General features: G+C 37.2%; 2 protein-coding genes across 5 annotated transcripts; one reads left to right on the top strand and one right to left on the bottom strand.

Annotated features, from left to right (window-relative positions):
- Positions 1–75: 75 nt before the first annotated feature.
- Positions 76–12,374, top strand: LOC119828491 (AT-rich interactive domain-containing protein 4A-like). Of its 2 annotated transcripts, none has more exons than XM_038350654.1 (25): positions 76–518; positions 600–710; positions 972–1,128; positions 1,211–1,376; positions 1,685–1,903; positions 2,198–2,360; positions 2,508–2,645; positions 2,730–2,857; positions 3,068–3,245; positions 3,460–3,608; positions 3,738–3,955; positions 4,100–4,187; positions 4,677–4,793; positions 4,945–5,047; positions 5,238–5,384; positions 5,501–5,543; positions 5,630–5,725; positions 5,808–7,626; positions 7,873–8,066; positions 8,417–8,662; positions 9,328–9,589; positions 9,832–9,935; positions 10,801–10,923; positions 11,563–11,703; positions 11,949–12,374. In XM_038350654.1, exons 1-25 carry the CDS (start codon positions 516–518, stop codon positions 11,978–11,980), a joined length of 5,145 nt encoding a protein of 1,714 aa, XP_038206582.1. In that variant the 5' UTR covers positions 76–515; the 3' UTR covers positions 11,981–12,374. The 2 variants fall into 2 exon arrangements, with proteins under 2 accessions (XP_038206582.1, XP_038206583.1); XM_038350655.1 differs by having other exon boundaries at positions 9,331–9,589.
- Positions 12,375–13,493: 1,119 nt separating this feature from the next.
- Positions 13,494–22,139, bottom strand: LOC119828492 (pre-mRNA-processing factor 39). 3 transcript variants are annotated; one of them, XM_038350656.1, is made up of 16 exons: positions 21,898–22,139; positions 21,195–21,827; positions 20,920–21,075; positions 20,479–20,619; positions 19,923–20,045; positions 19,677–19,838; positions 19,341–19,466; positions 18,478–18,604; positions 18,123–18,270; positions 17,795–17,942; positions 17,258–17,368; positions 16,943–17,107; positions 16,385–16,605; positions 15,721–15,989; positions 15,178–15,373; positions 13,494–14,876 (listed from the first exon to the last, which is right to left on the bottom strand). In XM_038350656.1, exons 1-16 carry the CDS (start codon positions 21,925–21,927, stop codon positions 14,666–14,668), a joined length of 2,967 nt encoding a protein of 988 aa, XP_038206584.1. In that variant the 5' UTR covers positions 21,928–22,139; the 3' UTR covers positions 13,494–14,665. The 3 variants fall into 3 exon arrangements, with proteins under 3 accessions (XP_038206584.1, XP_038206585.1, XP_038206586.1); XM_038350657.1 differs by having other exon boundaries at positions 21,195–21,847; XM_038350658.1 differs by lacking the exon at positions 20,920–21,075.
- Between the last annotated feature and the right edge of the window lie 623 nt (positions 22,140–22,762).

Consider the following 22,762-nt stretch of genomic DNA (forward strand, 5'->3'; position numbering starts at 1 on the left):
ACAATCTACATAGGTATCATAGACAATACACTATAATATATCTAGGTACATTTTAGATGCATGTGACGCATGCACACTTCATGAGCCTACTAATTCAATCTGTCAAAAAAAAAACTAGTATGTCAATTTGACGAAAATGGTGTTTGTTCCTGCAATGCAAAACATTGAACCCAATTTTTTTTAGCAAGTAGAAACCTTATCAAAACTAAACATCAAAGATTCGTGATTTCGATGATAGTGATACTATTTGGTTTCATGATTTAAAACTGTTTTGTCTTCTACCTATGGAAGATCTTTGTTGCCGCGCAATCAATCTACGCTGTGTGCGTTCCCTTTATTTTACATGATAATTTTACATATTTAAATAAGTTTTAAGAACAAAATTTATATCTTTATCGTTTTAAAGAAAAGTAAAATTAATGATCCACTCAATGTAGTATTTGATTCAATGTGGTAAAGTTAAACTTACCCTTGCTATTTTAACATCGTATATTATTAACAACAAAAGCTACGAAATGGTAAGTTTTAATTTCTTTTATTGATAGAAACTTCTACAATTATACAATTAATTTTGATATTGATCGATTTACTCATTTTAGCAAGGTGATGATCCACCATACCTACCTGTAGGAACTGATGTTAGTGCAAAGTATAAAGGTGCTTTTTGTGAAGCAAAAGTAAAGAAGGTGGTACGCAACATTAAATGCAAGGTAAGGGTAATTTGTAGAAACATTATTGAAAATTAAAAAAAATAAGAGTTTCTCTAGAAAAACTATAAATTATATAACAAAATTGCACATACCTTAGAAGTAATAGAATAATTTCATTATCGCACACAAATATTACAAAAACTTATTAAATCTATGTAGTATGTAAAGCATATATATGTAATATCTATATATGCCAATGCCAAAAATCTTTAACAATATTCCTAGGCAAAATTCATATTTACATCATCTTGTATTACATAGGTAACTCTCAAAGCTGGAGGAATAACAACAGTAAATGATGATGTTATAAAAGGAACTTTAAGGGTTGGGAGCACAGTGGAAATAAAACAAGATCCTAAAAAAGATCCAATTGAAGCAGTTATCACAAAGATACAAGACTGTAGCCAGTATACAGTTGGTATGTAAATTATCTCTTTCTTAACTTTACTTCTAATGCTGTACATTATAATAATATATGTAAATCTTTGTATTGCTTTCAGTTTTTGATGATGGTGATATAACAACTTTGCGTAGATCAGCATTATGCCTTAAAAGTGGAAGGCATTTCAATGAAAGTGAGACATTGGATCAGTTGCCTCTTACACATCCAGAACATTTCTCAACTCCTGTAATAGCTGGTAGGAGAGGAAGACGTGGAAGGGCCCAGTGTGTTTTCATTTTGTTAATTACTTAATTTTACTTTACCTTTATTGGAAAACTTTTATATGGAAATAAATGTGGGATAAAAATTTATAAAAGAAAAATCTATACTGTGTAAAACTGATTAAGATATCTGATTTAAATTTTTCTTTAATATTATCTGTATAGGTTAATTACATTTTGGTTGTTAGTATATTAGTATGGATAAACTACTGTAGATTGTAGTTGACTACCACAACTTTTTATTATAAAACTAAATATTGTTTTACACAAAAATATGATTTCATTCTCAATAAAGTTTATTATTTTACTAGGTCTGAGGAGAGTGAGGGCGAGGGCCCGACTCGACGTGTAAAAGCAGACAGTGCGGAACGCGAGCCGCATGTGGGCCGTGTTGTGCTTGTCGAAGCTGCTAGTGGGGCGGAGCGCCGGCGTCCCCACCAGCCTGCCTTCCCTGCTTTAGTTGTAGCGCCCACTGCACAAATAAAGGTTAAAGAGGACTATCTGGTGCGCTCCTTTAAAGATGGGAGATAGTAAGTATAATAAGTATATGTAGTGTTTATGTATGTACATATTTGTCTCTTTCTTGTAAACTGATATAAAATGATTTCCTCTTTTTCTATAACTGTATAAATATATAAAAGTAACAATTTATTCAAAATTTTTTATATACCAATAGCCTTAGTTTTATATATATTTGTATTGTTTGATAACAAATGATAATAAATTTTTCATAAATACTATGTTTTATTATCTAGCACAAAGCATGTATCCTTTAAGTTCCTAAAAATATACAGATGCAAATACTTTGTAAATTAATATTACAGTTATACAGTGCCTAAGAAAGAGGCACGGGAATTCCGCAAAGGCAGTGCTCCCCTCGAATGGTGCGGTGTAGAAGCTGCTTTACAGTACCTAAATAATGGGGTCCTTCCACCACACTGGGACAGAGATTCATTGTTCAATGAACCTCGAAACACTTCAGATGATGTATGTAGAATCTAAATTGATAGTTTTGTTATTTATTGCTCTAGTTGAACTCTCATTTCCTAATTTTTTTTTCATATGATGTACCAAAAACCTAAATCCAAATAATGTATACATGTTATAAAATAATCTAATACAATTTTTTTGTAGAGTTCTGATGATGAACCTCGAGAGGAAAAGGATCATTTTGTGGCGCAACTATACAAGTTTATGGATGATCGAGGAACACCTCTCAACCGAAACCCCACTATTGCCAATAAAGATATTGATCTTTATAGACTATTTAGAGTATGTTGTTTTTATTTTAATTTCTTCATGTTGATTTAAAAATCTTTCAACATTCATATAACAATAAAATACTTACCTTTATAGGTTGTACAAAAACTTGGAGGCTATAATAGAGTTACAAATCAAAATCAATGGAAAACAATTGCTGATAAGATGGGATTTCATCCTGTTACAACAAGCATCACTAATCTCTGTAAACAAGCATATAAAAAGTAAGTGCAATCGTTTTTTATATATTTTTTACTTGAAAAATACATAATTAGTAAAAAGTGTTTGATTTCTTATAAACAAATTTGAAAAATTTCCTGACTAATGTTAAGTATTAGAGAAGTTTAAAATTAAAGCAGTATCGATCTACCAACAACGACAAAGCTATTAATGAGAAATAAAACATCCATCTAACCTCCACTTGTTCGTCATAGGTTCCTGCACAGCTTCGAGGACTTTTACCGCAAGCTGGGCGTGACGCTGGTGGCGCACCCGCGCGGCGCGCGCACGCCGCCCGCCGGCCGCAGCCTCATCCGCGACCGCGACAAGCTGCCGCCCGCGCCCGCCACGCCCCCCGCCACGGCCACCACGCCCGTCAACACCCCGGCGCCTGTGAGTATCGCGCTACCAGTATACACTAATACATATGTATATAATATATGAAAATGCTGTTTTAATGTATATTATATAAACATCTAAATTCTGATGTCAGTTACTCGTCATTTAAATGAAAATGATTAGGTATAAATAAGGAATACTACTTTTGTATTCTACTTCTTGTATAGTATGTGACATTGAATATAATGAATGTTACAAATATTTTTAGCGTACAAAAGATAAAGATTCCGATAAGAGCGAAACTGACAAAAGTGAAAAAGACGAAAAGGTGGATAAACCAAAAGAGAAACCCCACGCTAGCGATGAAGAAGACAGTGCTGACAATCAGCCTTTAGTGCCAACCTGCACTACACCCAAGTAAGCATATTTATATTTCATAAATATATTAATATTTTTGTATCAGTATCAACAATAATATAAGTTGATTTCTCGACTAATTTTATAACCACTTATGTTTTTATATAAAAAAACATTCCATTGAAACAGGCCCGAGAAGGAAAAAGAAAAGGAAAAAGAAAAAGAAAAAGACAAAGAGAAGGAGAAAGAGAAAGAAAAGGAGAAAGATAAAGATAAGAGTTCAACAACGAGCGAAGAAAAAGCCCCAATAAAATCTAGATCGCTATCAAAGACTAGAAGTCTACCACCAGTCAAGAGTGAGTCGCATGAGAAGAGAACACCGAAACGACGACCTCTCTCCTCCAAATGTATGTACTATTAGTATTATAATTACAAAAAAACAGTTCTTATCCTACTTAAAATTAATGTTACTACTGCTAACTAATTATTTTTCTGGATTAAAACATTACAATGAATTGGTATTTATGATTAACAATCAATGTTCTCTTTAGTAAGTGAAAGTGGAGGTGCGAGTGCATCCCGCGCATCCCGACGCCCACACGTTTCAACCGACAGCGATAGCTCTGGGAGAGCGTCTCGGTAAGTGCTTCGTACTACATGACAATTCAATTTAAATTTTTGTCATATATACAAAAAAGTCGTGTTAGATAACGAGACTGGCTGAACTGCTTGGATTTATCCTTGTTTGGATTAGGATAATAGCTGTTAAAGTTTCAATACACAACAAAAGAACCCAACCCAACCAATATATTATACAAGTTCTTGCCCGCGGCTTCGCAAGTGTTATATTCGGAGTAGTGTAATGGATATTATTATACATATAAACCTTCCCTTTTAATTACTATCTATATAAAACAAACCCATCAAACCCTGTTTCGTAATTTTAAAGATCTAAAAATACGGACACACCCCGTGGAAAGCTTGTGCTACTTATATAAGTGATGTTGAAAATGTATTTATATATATTTCTGTTTTGTATTTATGTTTTTACTCTTTCTTATTTTTTCTCAAATAGAATAGAAAGATGTATATATAAAGTATTTTTGAATAATATCATTTTATGGACAGATGTGGTCTTACTAAGAAAATGCAAAGTCGAAGAAGCCAAAGCGCAAATTCTGCCAGCAGCGGTAACACTATAGCATCTAACAGCAGTAAGCGACCACGTAAACGAAAGACTACAGAGTAAGAATATATTTTTATACTGAACAATCTTTTTCCAAATAAATAAAAAATTAATTTGTCAAATTAATATAAATGCACTATTATTTGTGACGCTTGAAAATTATGCTTGTATCAATTAATTAATAAAAGTATTTATATTTTATCTTTACAGACCCTCTACTGGTGAACCAACTCGTGCAGGAAATTCAAATGTGAAAGCGCAAGTTGGAGACAAATTAAAAGTGTACTATGGGCCAACACAATCTGAATCTAAAGTAAGTTTGTTATAATTGTACAAAATTAAATACCAAAAAAAATGTATTTTAACTTGGGTAAAACAGTCATTTTAAGATTAGTAAGTACAGTACAGTACACTATATTTAGAGTGATTTCGATGTTTATAAACTATTTATTCGTATAGGCTGTCTCAAACTTTGTTATTGTCACATTTAAAACAAATTTAAGGTTACATATGAGGCCAAAGTGATAGAGATATCCGCTGAGGGAATGCTGCGCGTGCACTACACGGGCTGGAACACGCGCTACGATGAGTGGATCAAGCCGCAGCGTATCGCGCTCAACGTCACCCAACATGACGCTCGCAATAAGAAGGTTGGTAATGTTAATTTTAAATTACTTTATTTAAAAAAAAAGCACCTTAAACAATCCTGGATTTAATTGTTGATGAAATTTTAAGTCTTCATGCAATAATCTTTTGGTATTTATAGAGCACTGGTGCAAGCAGGCGAGCAAGAAGCAAGAGGTCTGAAGGTGCGTATATTTTGATAATTATCGTTAATTTGTTTGGTGTATTGTAATATACTGTAATCTTTATATTACAAAAATATAAATTTCAGGTACATCTGTACGATCAGATAGTGATAGTGATTCCGACAGCGATGTGGATGTAAAGAGACCACCCAAAAAGTCAGATGACAAATCAAATCCAAAAAGTAAGTTGCTTTTAATAATTTGTAGTTAGTGGGTTTTTATAATTAATTTATTAACGATATTAAAATGTAATCTTTTTAACAGCTCCATTACGCACAAAAGATGCCAAATCAAGTGATAGCAGCAGTTCAAGCAAGCCAAGAAAAAGGCCTGTCAGGACGGTATCTACACCAACAAACACATCCCCAGCAAAGAAACCGCGAATCAGCACTACACCTCAGCACCAAGGGCGGGACTACGATCTAAATGAAATCAGATCTGAACTAAAGGGTCTCCAAACTGTCAAACAAGAACCCGAAGAAAATATGAAGACCGAAACAATACCAGCAGAAAGTGAGGAAAACCAACCTTCTACATCCAGTTCGGAACTTCCACAGGAAGAAAAACAGGCAGAGGACGTTTATGAGTTTAAAGAACCTGAACCTTTCGAACTTGAATTGCATGATGAAAAGAAGAAAAGAACCCATCGCATATTTGATGACATTTCACCTACAAAGTATACTTCAACATTAAATAAATCACTAAGTGAAGAAATATCAGAAGATGCACTCAGACCTAGAGCTTCTTCGTTTAGATCGCCTTCGTTATCGCCGTTTAGAGAATTTGGTTCTACTCGAGATGCTGCTGGTAGACAAAGTCCCGAAGAAGATTCCAAAGACGGTCTGTTTTCTTTAGATGACGACTCTTTGCCTGGTGAAGGAAGCTCTGGCCCTATTTTTGAAGGATTCACCCCTGCTAAAAATCAAGAAACTTATTCTAAGAAAAGTAAAGTTACGAAATTACGAGAATTAATTGATGATTCTCCAGAAAGCCCTGCTGACGATGAACGCTCATCCGAGGATGAACGCGAAGTTAGCATTAAAGAAGAAGGCCGACGAGAAAGTCCTATTACGCCGCAATTAGAAATAGTTAGTAGTGAAGAAGTGGTCAAGGAAGAGATAATAGAGCAAGAGCCCAGTAAAGAAGTACAAGATGCAATTACTCTTCTCAGAGAATTACCACCTATAGAATCTATCCCAATGCCTCCCAACACACCACCACCGCAAAGTAAACCTGAAATACCAAGTACTTCAGTCACATCTCCTATTGAAGATAGAGAAGAAGAGGAAGAACTTAAAGATGAAAAAGCTATACTCGATCAAACTGATCTTCTATCCATTCCTCTTCCAAGTTCTGAACCTAAAGAGATATCAAAAATTAAAATTGAAAAGTTAGATCCCGATCTTACGTTACCTAAATTAGACGCTCCATCCAGTCCCATTGACACAGAAGAAGATAAATCAGAACCCGATAGTCCCGCAAGGATAGATGTCTTACCTGAACCTCCTCCTGGTTTCTTGTTACAATCGGAAGGTCCAAAAATAGCTGAAAAATTGCTTAAAGCTATCAACAGTGCTAAACGTCTATCCATGTCGCCACCACCGACTGAAGATCGACCAATCACACCTAAAAAAGATAGTATACCAATAAAGACACCTGAAGAGAAAATTTCTCCTGTACCTCCTGAAATTAGGATGCCAACGCCTAAAGCAGAATTGCTGAAACCTATTACTAAGATTGAGACCATTAAAAGGCTGAGTCCAGAAGAAATAAAAGATTCTATATTTGGCGAACCATCTGTTATGACTGATTCAAAACGCGATGTAGCTGCTGATGTTAAAAAAGTTAAGCCCAAGGAAACGTCGCCGCCAAGATTGCAGAGTCCTTTGAGTATATTAGAGCGGCGAAAGAGTGTAGCAGATTTACCTCTGGGGGCGGGCAAGAATAATAAAGTACTCAGTGACACCATACAAAAACTTTCCAGTCAGATAAACCAATCAGTTTCGGCGGCTACCATACCGATACAGCCGTATCAGCCTGAAGACAGGAGTGAGTCTACTGATTCCGATGACTCGGATAGACGGTGAGCAATTGTTTATGATTGATAATTATTTGATATGTTAAGGTTAGTAACTCAGTGTTATTTTTCTTCCAAAGTCTGAAAGTATTCATTTTAAATAAATAATAATTATAATGGCACTAAGGCAGCTACTAGGGGTTCGTGCACATCACTAGTTCTGATTTGTTTCAAGTGTCATACATTAAAACTGCTAATTCCGCATGTGCTTTTAAGTATAATACAAAATTTTAATGAACTTTCCCCAATCAGGTTGATAATAGACAAGTTGTCGGTGGAAGAGTGGGGCAGCGGCAGCGGCAGCGGCGCGAGCGGGCGCGCGGAGAGGGGGGAGCGGGCGGAGCGGGGCGCGCGCGGGCCGCACGCGGGCAAGTCGCCCGGCGAGTGGAGCGCCGGCGAGACGCTGCTCATGCTGGAGGACGCGTGCAAGAACGAGCGGAAGCATAGTGAGCTCGCATGCGTTACATAAAATGGAATATAATTTCGGGGATAGTGAAAGCTTTTTTGATGGCACTAATTCGTGTAATAAACTGTCTGCTATTATTTTTTAAATATTAAGAAACACTTAAAATCCCTTTTTTGCTGTTTTTGCAACTATTATTAATCAATAATATTAAGACTAAACAAACAAATAATGACAGGGCACTGGTAGCAGCTGGCATTCTTTATCTATTCTATTGCAAGAATGACGCAGTGCGGCCTAAGTAAAATTGTTGTTCTATATTTTATATGAATAATGAGTATATATTTATTGAATAATGTGTTGTTTTTTCAAATAAAAGTATTTGCTACACAGGCGCCAGTGTGGTGGTGGCGGGCGGCAGCCGCGCAGCGGGCGGCGGCGCGGCTGTGGCGGCGGGCGCGGCGGCGGGCACAGCGGGCGCGGCGGGCCCGGCGGGCGAGGAGGACAGCAACCTGTCGCTGCTGCTGTGCGAGGAGACCATCCCCGGGTCGCCGGCGCCCGACGCGGAGCCGGCGCCGCCGCGCCACGCGCTGCACCTGCCCTTCGCGTGCGCTCCGCCGCACCACGAGCGCTCTAAGGGTGAGCGTACATTAACCCTTCCATAAAACCTCTCTTTAACCCATAAATGATAAAAAAGACCGCTATATTGTATAGCCTGTCACAGAACACGTTAACTGTAAAAGGCCGGAGGTCCATATCGTTTTCCTAATCCTTTCCAGTCCTTATGTTTATTCCCATTATCAATCCTTTCTTTATCCCATACCTATTAAAGTCAGCAATCCATTTACAGTCGTGTAAGCAAATAGGCTTTGCCACTGCAAACGTTAATGGCGATGGTAACGTTTACTATGAAGCGTCCCACAAGTTCATTTGCACAGTATGACAAAAAAAAAGAAATAATAAGAATAAAGCTAATAACAAATGTTCTCAAAAAGTCAAATAATAATATGCACACTTGGTTCTGTTTAGAAAAGATAAGAACACATATAGCTGTTGTCAGAACCAAAAGTGAAAACAGAATAAGCTGTTGAGGCTATGTAGATTATTAGTCGGTTATAATATACTTAAACACACATATATTATAAAACACGACGGAGAACGTCGCAATTCGAAGGTATGACGCGTGCGCGAAGTTCTATTTACAAATAACTATCTTTAACAAAAAACTGAACACCCAATCGAAAGATCCAAGTTCTCCCCTTTTTAATTTGAAGTCCGTTAATAACAACGAACAAACTGTACAGCAGAGGAGCGCCGCAGCTCGACGGGCGCGCGCGAGGTGCGCGACGCGGGCGCAGAGCAGCGGGAGGGCGAGGGGCGCGCGCGCGAGGGCGAGGGCGGCGGGGACGCGGGCGGCGGGGGCGCGGGCGCGGGCGCGGGCGCGGGCGGGGGCGCCGGCGCGGGGCGGGAGGCGCGCGAGCACGAGCCGTGGCCGCGCCGCCACGCGCTGCTGGACAACACGCCGCCCACCACGCCCGACAGCAGCCTGGACCTCTCGCCGCATCGGTATGACACGTGTCGTTTGTAATTTAGAATTGTAGAGAACAATGGATGGAATGCACAAGAGGAATGGATCACTTTTTCGACATTAAAATACACGCGTATAGCATTGTGATAGCACGTTTAATCCATCCAGACGGACCGTACGCCTCAAATCTCTTGAGATTTCGAACAGTAAAAGAAAACAATTTGTTACATTTTGCAAAGCTCTGTATTATCATTATTCTTATTGTTTCAATGTTGTACAGGGAACGTCGAATATCAGAAAGAGACAGTCCCTCCGAAAGAAAGGATGACGAGGAGGACAGCAGACCTCCGGACTCTTGTGCACTTGATATTGATAAGCCACATGGTGAGTAAAAATAATTACTATTAATTCAATGATAATAAAAAATTATTCCATTCCGCTATTACGTCATATTCTCCTGCTGCAAACATAAAGAATATATAGAATATATAGAATTTTCTATTTAAAGACGTTAACGTTGCACATAATAGAAGTGTAAAATGAATGAATTCAAATGGGATTATTTTCCATCCCACTTCCTATCCTACTTCCTACTATCCTACTAATATTATAAATGCGTAAGTTTGTAAGGATGTGTGTGTGTTTGTTACTCTTTCACGCAAAAACTACTGAACCGATTGCAATAAAATTTGATATGTGAACAGCTGGACAACTGGAATAACATATAGGCAACTTTTTATCGCCATATTCCTACGGGATACGGACTTACGAGGGTGAAACCGCGGGGCGCAGCTAGTCTTTTCTAATTTACATTGATCTCCTTTCGAAGGAAATGTTTTTGATCCACTTTATTGCTGCGCCGCTTGTATTAGTCGTAGCGAGATATTGACAACAATATTTTCCCAACTCAAACCAGTAGTTCCTAAGATTTGCCATTCCCCGACGAATACCATCTTTAAAACTGTAAACACTATATAGCATTACAATATTCCGTATTTATCGGGCGGACTCATATTCGTTTATGACGAAAGTTGAAAGAAACTATTCTCAATACCACACGGAATCCTAGTGTAGAGATTAGTAAATTGTGTAAATTTATGATCAAAGTAGGTAAAATAACGTAGGCAAAACCCTCATAGGAGACCTGTGTCCCAGCTGTGGGAACGTGTTTGGGCTGATGATGATGATGATGATGATGAAAGTAGCAATAAAGATCCTTGTATTTTTTTTTTCAATATGCAACATGCAGGCAGCGGACGGTCGCGCCTCGCGTCGGAGAGCTCGCTGGGCGCGCGCGTGCGCGTGCGCCGCTCGCGCCGCGACACCGACGACCACCACGCGCCGCTCAAGTACAACTTCTATGTGGACCTCGGTGAGTGCGCTGTGAACCTACACTGGAATTGGCCAAGTTGATAAACTGACTGAAGTTTCGAGGTCGTTAAGTTTCATAATTCGTGCTTACTTGCTTACGTGCAACATTTAGATGATGACTGGAGCAACGTGCTTTTTTGTGTATGTCTCTTTCTATAGTTTGTTGATTTCTGGTTGCGATTTCTTACGTGTTGAGCTTAATAGCGACGGTATCTTACGACAACTAACCTCTTTTTTAACACCCCTGAAAGGGACCGCTACAAATACGTTTCCCCGCATTTAAGGGGAAAGGATAAGGAATAGAATGAACATGGGAATAAAGCTATGGACTGGGAAGGGTGTGAAAAGGCATACGGGCCTCCGGCTCCCTCACTTAGTGAACGAAACAGTAGCATGCTACTATTTCACGACAGTCTTCTGGGGGGGTGGGATATCTTCCCCGGTGTAAAGTGGCTCAATTCATTCTGAGGCGTGATAACGAAGCATAGTGCAAACTTTAAGTTTCTAATCCTAGTACATACATTGTTTGGCCAGTACATTAATATGATCATGACTTCATTTTTGTGTAGTTACTAAGTTACATTGATGTTATAAACATTTGTTATATTGTGTTTAACCGCTGTAATTGTAAATTCCACAGACCCCACATGGGATTGCCAGTCCCGTATCAAACTGTTGATGTCGCGGATGGCTGACTTGCGCAAGGCGTACCATTCGGTGAAGGCCGAATTGGCGGCCATTGACCGACGGAGAAAGAAACTACGGAGGAAGGAGAGAGAGGGTAAACACATTCTACTAATAATCAGTTAATTTTTTTCTTAACTCGGCTTATTTTACATTTTATATTGTACTGACATTTTTTTGTGAAAATACTGAAGTGAAAAATTAAAAGTTAACCTTATAAGTTAAAATACTCACGATCCGCAAATTGAGCTGACTTTACTGAAAACTATTTAGATATAACTGTTTATTGACGCATTTCTCGCACATTTCATTTATATATTAAATATATTTACTTGTTTCCAGCTGTCAAAGCAGCCAAAGCCGCGTGCTCATGATTCGACAAGTCTGCCTGGTGCAGAAATTATATTCCGAAGACTTCAGTTTATTCGTTATAGAATAAACATAACTCAAGCACACTCTCACACAATATCTCGTTTACGTTATTTAAGAGATAAAATAAATTTCGGTGTTTTAATGATTAATAATTATAAATAAAAGTATGTTTTACAACTTTGAACTCTATATTTTATTGTTATTATTTGACACAATTAAAGTCATAATTTAATAAATATGCATTTTTTGCTTTAATTTCTGTTTGGATTTTATATTTATTGTAAATACAAGTAAATAATTTATAAACAACTGATGTTTACTGCGAGTATAATCTATAGACCTGTATTATTAACAATTTTGATTTAAATCAATAAAGGTAGTGGTATGATACTTGAATTCTTTTGTATTCTTCCTCACCCTACAGACTACAGAAAGAAAAGATATTTATTTAATGAATGGTATGCCAAACTTAAAATTTACAAGCAAATATTGAGTGCAAGGATTACAAAAACAAAGAGAAGCGATTGAATGATAACTAAAACATAAACACATGGGGTCAAAACAATAAAAAAGGTCACCACTCGGTATATTCTAGGCAAATATTCTTATAACTAACCGCTCTTCGCGATTATTTATCTGGAAATTACTATAAAAGCAAAGTAAGAAATTTGAAAGCAACGTAGTGCGAACATTTTCAAAATCAATGATATAATATTTAAGTATCACACCATAACAAACACAAGATCTTTTGAGTTTCATTATCATCAGCAACATAATGCCCACATATGTTCCCACTGCTGTGACACAGGCCTCCTATGAGGGTTCAGGCCATAATCCACCATGCTGGCCAACTGCGGGTTGGCAGATGTCAAATGTCGTCGAACTTTTGATTCTTGGACATGCCGGTTTCCTGACGATGTTTTCGTTCACCGTTTAAAAGCAGTGGTGATGTTATCCACATGTGCAGATAAATTGAAAAATCAATTTATTTCCTGCACGCTTGTTGCACGCACGAAACGCCGAGGTTGTCACCACTCAGCCACCACTGCTTCACTTTTGTGTTTAACGTTTACAAATATAAGACGCATTACCATCTACTTCGATTTTAAGAGAACTGTAATTACAGCTCAAAACTTGTAAAAGACCACCAGACCAGGATTTCTTTAGGCATTTAAAGAACAACAATCATACCAAGACATTTCCAAGGGATAGAAGGGTAGCGTATTCTATGTAATTAATACAAAAAAGTATTAAATTAACCATTATACACAAAATGATAACACGTACGTCCGGCCTTTTTCTGTTTTCTCGGCGTAAACTCTATTTCTTTATTATTTATTTCGCTCATGAAAACAGGAAAATTTAAAATTTCGTAATAATCTGATTCAGTCGTTTTTATCTTTCTGTTTTAATATTTCATTCAATAAAAGTTTTCATCATGATTTTGTCCATATTTCACATTACCTAGTACATAGTACATCTTTAAGAGAAGTGGAGATTGAAATGAAAAACAACTTAAGTTTTAAAATTCTTATATTAAAACAATGTCATACATAGAGTAATCTTGTTAAGTTATAAGATTGCGACATTTAAATTTAAAGCTAAACAAATATAAAATCCACTGAATTCAATGATGAGAAATAACCAACAATACACCTCTTGCAATATTCTGTACTTCTGAATCTTACACAAATTATTTACTATCCGGTGGCGAGCTATGTGGCAATCTATTGTACTTCTTATATAGAACGAGAACTGGAAAACTACTGTGTTAGTAATATCTACGAAAACGACATTTATTAATTATACACAAAGTCTTCCCTCACCCACAATGAAAAAATTGGATATAAATGGTGTTTCTTTTAATGTAACAGGACATAAAATTAATAATCGCAAATGTGCAAGTGCGATTAAGTTCAGATACAATATAAAATTTGTTACTTTATAGATAAGAAAGATAATGTTATAATCTAGGGTACAATATTTCTTTTACTAAACTAAATTATTATATTTATTATATTATATTTATTAAACCATAGCAAGTGTTATTTTGCATACTTCGATTTTAATTTTATTCGAATTTATTCAATTGGCTAAGAGCAATTACAACAACACAGCCAAATGCGTCATCCAATTAGACCATTGCAGGTGCAATTACAAAGTACGATTTGGCCTTTTTCTATATAGCAATTGTTTTACTCAATAACTATTTAAGACACTAAACACAGAGAAACTGTCTCATAAATCATGACAATTACACAAATAAGATAAGTTTGAACAATTTATTATTATCTAAGATAAGACATACACATCAAATCATGCCTTATTACAATAAATCTATGGATCATTTCAGATTCCAGTTGTATTCCTATAAACTTTGCATTCCGTTTGTATTCTGTGTTTATAATATATACATTTAGGCGACGCTGTACACAACAATCGCTTTGAGATCTCAGCATTATAAATTATTATCGATAATTCTCATTTCCAATATGTCAGAAATTACTGTAGTACTGTAGGTTCACAACAACAATGTTTATATTAGCACAATACACTACAATTTCTTGAAAATGTAAAATTCGAACACACGATCAGTTCATTAGAGTGCAGAGGTTTTAACGGGGAGGAGGGGGAGGGGGGTTAAAAGCGTCGGGGGGCATGTATCTCGCGCGTTGGTGGGTCGTATGCTAGTAATAGTTGGGGTACTGCGGCCAGGGCGCGTGGTGCTGGTAGGGGCCTGGTGGCTGCTGGTAGCCCCACGGCGGCTGGTACGGCTGCGCGTACGACTGGTCGTACGACTGCGCATTGGCGGCCGTGCTCTGGTAGTACGTGGTGCTCGCGGTCGTCGCGCTCGCGGTGGTCGTTGCGCTCTCCTTTTTCTTCGTCTCCGCAGCCGCTCTGGAAATGGACGAAGAGTTTCTTTATTTGAATGTTCGTTTTACACTTATTTAAACTATAAACTGATAAGTATTGAAGGCCCAGTATAATTTCATGGTACATGCAAAAATAACGTTACATTTATAATAAATAATGTACATATTTGATATTTGATTGGTTTTTTACAATTACTAAGTTTACTGGTCCCATTTGAAAAATTATTTAATTGTTAGATAACCCGTTTATCGAGGAAGGTTTTAGGCTACATATGTACAACGGGCGAAGCCGGGGCGGACCGCTAGTTATAGCTATAAATACTGACTGTGGCGGCGGCGCGTCGTGCTTGTCCTTGCGCGCGCGCTTGCGCAGGTGGCGGGCGAGCGCGCGCGCGTGCAGGTGCGCGGCGCGCGCGCCCGCCGCCGGCCCCACCTCCTCGGCCAGCTCGCGCCAGCGCCACGCCAGCGCCGCGCTCGTCTCCAGCTCCGCGCCCTCCTGCTTCTCGTACGAGCGCACTAGCTCTGCAACACACGTACGCGTACACACGTGTCTCTAGTTATTCTATTAGGACTGACTTTTTATTTTTAACCGACCTCCACAGACCGATCAGTTTGATTCGACTTCATTTGAATTACGATGATAGCTCCTTAATCAATTACATTATCAATAGATTTTATTAAACTAATTGAGATCTAAGTTAATTATTACAATCCAGCAAAGTATGCTAAATATAAAATGTCTGATTATGCTTCTAATCAAAAATACACAAATGAGTGTAAAAAATAATTGAAGTACAAATTCCTTCATATTTGTTATAAATACGAAAAATTAACAATCAATATCTATTTAAGACATTTAAGTCTCTTACCTTCCAACTCTTCATATGGAGTGCCAGGTGTGTGTAAAGCCATATCCAATCTCTGCATATACAACCTTGCGTTGAGGGGGTCCTTCTCTATGGCCTCATCAAGCACTTTTCTGGCTGCCGCAGGTTCCAGTTTCGCGTGGAATAAGAACCGAGCGTACTTAATCGACAGAGCTGATGCAATAGCCTTGTTCTTGGCCGATGCAATATACCCTTCATACAGCTGTACACATTTGTCGTAGTCGCCACGACGACGTTCGAGATTAACTCGACTGTGAAAAAAATATTAAATAGCATAAAATTAATATGTTAACGAAAACTCCAATGTGATTTGTTATTATATATACTGTAATCTAGCCTAATAAAACTATTATTTATCATAGACATTAGCTTATCTGCATTATAATAGACATTAAATATTAAAGAATATTAAATAACTCAATTTATCTGAATCTAGAAAATTTGTTTGAAATGTTGATATTATATGCCGTAAAAAGAAGGTTCCTACGAGAAAAAGAAAAGCCCACGCGTGTGAATGAGTTTCAATAACAAAAATCTATTTTTAAAACACACACAACATAATATGTGCAAATATTAAAATCACAAATGTATAGGTGCACAACATTCCAATCCAACATGTAGTAGGTAGGTGTGTCACACCACGCACCGGTACTGTATCTGCACGAGGCCGGGGCACGTCTTCTCGATGCGGTCGAGTATCTCGGCGGCGCGCGCGCTGTGGCCGAGCGCCTCCTCGAAGTGCGCCCAGTGCAGGTGCAGCTCCGGCTTGTCCAGGTGGTGCACCGTGCACGCGCGCTCCAGCACGTCGCGCTGCACCGCCACCAGCTCTGGGTGAGCGCTTGATTTCTCCTCGAGGAACTTTATCAGCTGCAACACAATTGATATATCAAATTTCAAACCTTTTAGTAGAACTTTTACATTTTGCTTTATGGTGGATATTTGTCCAGTACACAATACCACTAATGTCTGTCTAGATATTTCTGCTATTGTGAAGTATTTTACTGTGACATAGTCCTTACGTTTTAGTAGGATACTGTTAAACACTTAGTTTTCTGCAGAAATAACAAAAGGAATATGAAGGTTTCTATTTCACATTTTTAATTTTAGAGTAATTATGAACTCATACAAATAATATAAGTAAAGCGCCGATCTTTCGTTATCTAAAATATTATGATTAATACATGTATCTTATTAATGTACATACCCTCATCCAAAATTCTTCATACAGTGCACAAGCGATTAGGCATCGTTCGTGCAGAACTAAAGCGCGTTTCAGGGATCCATGCTGTTTTTCCCACTCTAAGTAAGCCTTCCAGTTCTTCAGCTGACATCTTTCCAAAGGCTTCACATGGAAGTATGGGCGTTTTATCTGTATATGTATCAGTATATTTGAATAATGAATTAACCAAACTTAACGAATGAAAAATAGAAATAAGAAAAAACTCTTGAATAAGAAATATTAACATGATTATCCTTTACGAATAGCTCTAATTAACAATAATTTATGAGCAACACGCACCCCTTCTTCAAACGTCCACCGCGCGGCGACTTCTTCCCCGGTCGTTTTGTGCACTTTCCTCCGTGCTGCGATAACACGCTCTTTGATTGCTTGCGCTTCCTCCTCAGACGCCTATTAACAAAATTATAGTTATTCATTTTTCATATGAACATATAATAAATCAAAATAATCCTACTAATCCTACTTCCTACTAATATTATAAATGCGAAAGTTTGTAAGGATGTGTGTGTGTTTGTTGCTCTTTCACGCAAAAACTACTGAATCGATTGCATTGCAATATGGTACAACTGAAATAACATATAAGTTTTTATCAAATTTTTATCCCGATATTCCTACGGGATACGGACTTACGCGGGTGAAACCGTGGGGCGCAGCTAGTTGATGAAATTTATGCAATTGCTTTGCTGATATAGTTACACATCAACATATTTAAAAGATTGATTGGTAAGTGGTTGTTGCATTTATTTTGATTATCATACATAAAACTCATGTGTGCGTGAGCTGTATAGACAGGTGTGTAATGCAGTTATATCTCACCACATGGTCGAGCGGCTCGTCCTCGCCCGGCGGCAGGTCCAGCTGCGGCACCTGGCCGCTCTCGTCGCGCACCTCGCCGCGCAGCCGCACCAGCTCCGCGCGCGACACCACGCCCGTCACCGGCTCCGACATCACGTGCTCTTGGAAACTGGACACAAATCACAAACAAATAAGACACAAAATACAATACTCAGTATCAACTTAAATCAAAATTATACACTTCTTGTGTGTTGTGCTCACAAATAATTTGATTGTAACTACTTAAAACAAATATTGCTATAAACATGTTATCCCAAACTGTGAGAGCACTTGAAAGAATTTTACTCACTTATCAAAATGTGAAGTATATCCAAGTGTTGGCGTAGCTAATAAACGATCGTAGATGTTGGTCACATTCAATGCTGAACCGTTTTCTGCTTCCCACTTTATATATGACTCCCACAATCGATCCGAGCGGAACTCCAAACCGCATGCCTCTACAAATTAAAAAACTTACATGAGACTTGGGCAATAACAAAAGTTTAAAGCACTAATCGCTCTTTATCAACTATAAATATGTTGTAAAAAATGCAATTAGCTGTAAGATTGTGTGAAATACATGATGAAATCAACGAATTTTAATTTCTCGCGCGATAATTATATCTGCGTACATATGCATATTTTTTGTATTTACATGGACATACCTATTGCTCGTTCATACTGAGATCTTATATAGACGTGGTCTTCGGTTCTGGTTGATTTGATATGATTAAGATAATGTATCCAGAGATCCACAGATAATGGTATAGCTTTGAGACCTCTTTCTAACACCTGAAACGTGCAGAGCTCATTAGCAAGTCCCAGGGCGGCCGAGCGTCGCCAAATGATGGCGGCGCCGAGAAGCAAGGGAATATTTAATAGCATTATATTATGTTTTAATATAATTTTGAATTGTGAAACGAGAGGTCGTACCGCGGCCAGGACGGGGCAATGCCGACATCTCGCTTCCATCCAACTTATAAAAATGTTTGTCGGATATATTACACCTGTTCACAGTCGGTGGCCGTCGTTCTGCCTCCCCGTCGCTGTCTCCATTGCTAATGCCATTCAATGGCGAACCAAATTAATGAGGACCTGTTGCGCTTCACGCTTATATCATTTAATTTTACAATTAACTTAAGTAATTTCATTCATCTTCATTAAGCACATACTTAAATAAATTACATGATAAGGTATTTGACAATACATCATGCGTGTATAACGTAAATAATATATATAAACACTACTAAATACAATGTAGCACCACAACGAATTGAACACTAAAATAAATTCTACGTAACGCTTATATAACTCTTCGATGCATACTGTAGATTTTGCCTTACAGACATTGCCGACCTCGTTGCACTGTTGGGAAAAAAAAGCAATTGCACAATGTGTTACGACTAAAACAATTTCAAATCCAAGTGTTATGACATGTGAATTGTATAAAATTTGATATTATTAAACCTTACCAAGACATCATGTGTAACAAAAAAAATTATTAAATGCATTGGCAACAGGTACTCACCTCGAGGCACTTCTTTTTACTTCCTTTACGTTTTTCATAATCAGCATATTTTCTCCAATAACCATAACAATATGGGTAATGAGACAAGAAGGCGTCATAAGCCTCACGAGCTGCCTCTACGTCACTCTGTTGGCAAACATTTGCAATAATTTGAATAATTATTGTCAGAAATACATTTTCAAGTTAGTGTGCATTTATCATATCAGTTGGCCCTTGCCAATCCACATGCATATTCAGTTCTCTTGGCTTCACAAAGCACAAGAGATTAGCAAAGTCTTTCATCACAATAATTATATATTGTTGTTATATATTTCAAACATTCAAAGACTCTTTTACCTCTTGATCTACATATTGCAAAAGATATGTCCATCCAGTGAAGTCTGTGGGATCATCATTGACTACTTTCCAGTATTTATCTAATTCAGGTAATGTTTTTTTCTTAGGTTTTTCATCAACTGATGTTCGCTTTTCAGCAGGTACTGGTTTACTTTCACCATTCTATAAGAAAAACAGTTGTTAGTTGAAATTTTATAAAACCTAAATGTGAATCAATGTCTTTCTATATGCACAAATATTTCATACCTTAGCTACTGCCTGCTTTTTCTCTGCTGTTGGTGACTCTGGGTCATAATCACCTTCTTCATCAGGCTTTCTTTTTCTAGTGGATTCTTTTTTAGAAGCCGGGAGCTCGTCTTCTGAAACTACCTGTGAAAAAAAAATGCAATCACTATTGCCTTCTTGTGTTTGGTTTTACACATGTTTTATTCATTTCAGATTTATTCAGAAACTAGCTTTGCTGCATTGTCAAAGGAAAAGACAGTCTTGACATTTCCCTCCATAATTCCTGCTCCCATGGGTTTTCTAGGATAAAAACTATCCTATGTCCTTTTGGATGTCTCTAACTATCTCTGTACTAAATTTCATTTCAATCAACCCAGCAGTTTCAAAACAAACTAAACATATAACTATATATCAGTATTCATTAGAGCTGAGAATTTATAAAAAAATTTTTACCATCTATACAATAACTACATTTTAAAGCAAAAAAGATTATTTCCTGTATTTGTAATTTATTCAACTACACAAACAAGTATTCTCTTGTTTTTGATAACTATATTACAGATTATAAAAATCTCACCTCTGTATCAGCTGGTAGTTCTGCTGGTTTTGGACCTGGTAATTCATCATCAGAAACATTTTCAGCATCCTTAACACTAGGCTTTTGAACAAGTGGCAATTCATCTTCAGACACAACTTCCGTTTCCTCAGCTCCACCCACCTGACCAAAAGATATCAAATATAAAATAATAAATATATAAGTATGTATGTTCAATAAAAGCCGTCTCCTGTTTACAGTAATTACCTAAAAGTTTATAAAGACCTAGTTAAGACTCAAATAAAATACCCATATGATTTAATAAGCACCATGAAACTCTTGAGATGATACCTTGATTATATTTAAACATGAGATTATCACTTGACTCCTAAATACTACTATGAGAACCTTATTAATGTTTCATAAATATGTATAGGTATTGAGTATAATATGACAAAACGTGAATTCTAATATCATGTTCACCTTTGGAGATATATCCTGATCTTGGTTTTTGTCACTATTTTCAGATTCAGTAACTTTTGATTTTTCTGTGCTTAACTTTTTATTCATATCAGACATGGCATCGTCCTCTGCATTATCTGTCTTTACATCTTCAGAAGTACAACTAATTTCCATGGGCTAAAACATATTGCATATTTTTATTTTAATAATTGAACACTAATGACTTACTAAACTGAAATAAATCTTTAGAATGAACTTTTTTACTACTTTCAGCTATTGATGGGAAAAAATATTACCTCAATGGATTTATTTGTTTCTTGTGCTTCAATGCTTTTACTAATATCTTTTTCCTTCATAATTTCTTCATTCTTCACTTCACCATTATCAGAGTTCTTTGTTTCCAAGTTATTATCATTTTTATGCTGGTGGACAACATTTTCTTCGTTTTCTATATTACTTTCTGAATTTTCATTAATTTCAATTACGCCGTTGCTTTCCATGTTTATGTTATTATCGCTCTGCTCTATGTTTTCTTCCATGGCAAATGCCTCACTTGAAAATTCGCTGTCGTTATTTATTTTAGAATTACCTTCTGTATTGTCATCGGTACATTTAAACGTAGCACTTAGACGAGAATCTCCATCTGAGAGGACATTGCTTAGAGAATCGTTAGGAAAGTTAACGGCGTTATCACCCACATCAAACGAGTCGGTATTAAAACCCTCCGTATTATTCTCTAAATAATCACCAACGCTACCAGTTGATAATTCAACTGCATTAAGGAAACCCTGGTTTGATATTGACGAATCATCAACAGCGGCTTCAACGCTATTAAATTCTCCGTCTGTTAGTAAATGAGATAATCCGTTTGAATTTTCATTTATGAGTGGTACTTCGTCATTGTCCATAGTATTTTCGGACAAACATTTCTGAAAAAATTTCAAATTCACTAAAGAAACGCCGAAAGAAAATTCTATAACCTCACTAATATTTACATACCTGTAAGTCGGGGCTAGTATCGTCGTCCATTTTGTTATAAACAATACTCTTATAATAACTTTAAAGCCTTAGTTTTAATTTTACAATTCCGGCAATCTTTACGCAATAATCTTGTGTGTTGTAAAAGCTATAATATCTTTCAGCTTATCACCACGCAGAAACACCGCAATTTACAATTCCATTTATCGAATAATTCTATATTCTATAGTAAGTTTAACTCTAAGACCATAGACGATACTATATATACTAACTTACTAAGGCCAAATACTAGAAGAGTTACAGTAGTATTGGTCACAGATAACACAATACTATAATACATTAAATAGGTGTACTAACACCGAAGTTATTCCCACAGAGTACTTATAAATTATTATACATGAAAGTTACAGTAACAGTGCCTTTGCGAATGCTTTTGAGCTTCCGGCTATCCCACTCACCATTCGAAACACATTACATATATTTCACGTCAATTTTCTGTCTGTTGTGGCTCAATTCGTGCCGAAAGGTGCTCGACTTCAATTTACAAACTACCTGCTTACTTACGATATTTAATTTTATTTTAAATCTTATACTTGAGATCCGCCTCCTCCTTGGTACAGTGGATAACGCGTGAGCGTAGAACCAATATAATATGGGTTCAACACCCGGTGGGGACGCACAAAAAATAGTCTCAGTCTGGCAGGACACACAAGGTTGATCACCTACTTGTCCGTAAAGAAAATCGATCAGTGATATAAGATGTACATCATCTGTCCCATATCCCGGAGTCCCGACACGGGACTTCACTTTTTTTATGCTTGACTTGTAAGGGTGTGATTAATTAGTAATTTATTGTGGGAGTCGAGCACGCTTCGGCACGAATTGG

This window comes from Zerene cesonia, chromosome 8, assembly GCF_012273895.1.
Source record: "Zerene cesonia ecotype Mississippi chromosome 8, Zerene_cesonia_1.1, whole genome shotgun sequence".
Lineage (NCBI taxonomy): Eukaryota > Metazoa > Arthropoda > Insecta > Lepidoptera > Pieridae > Zerene > Zerene cesonia.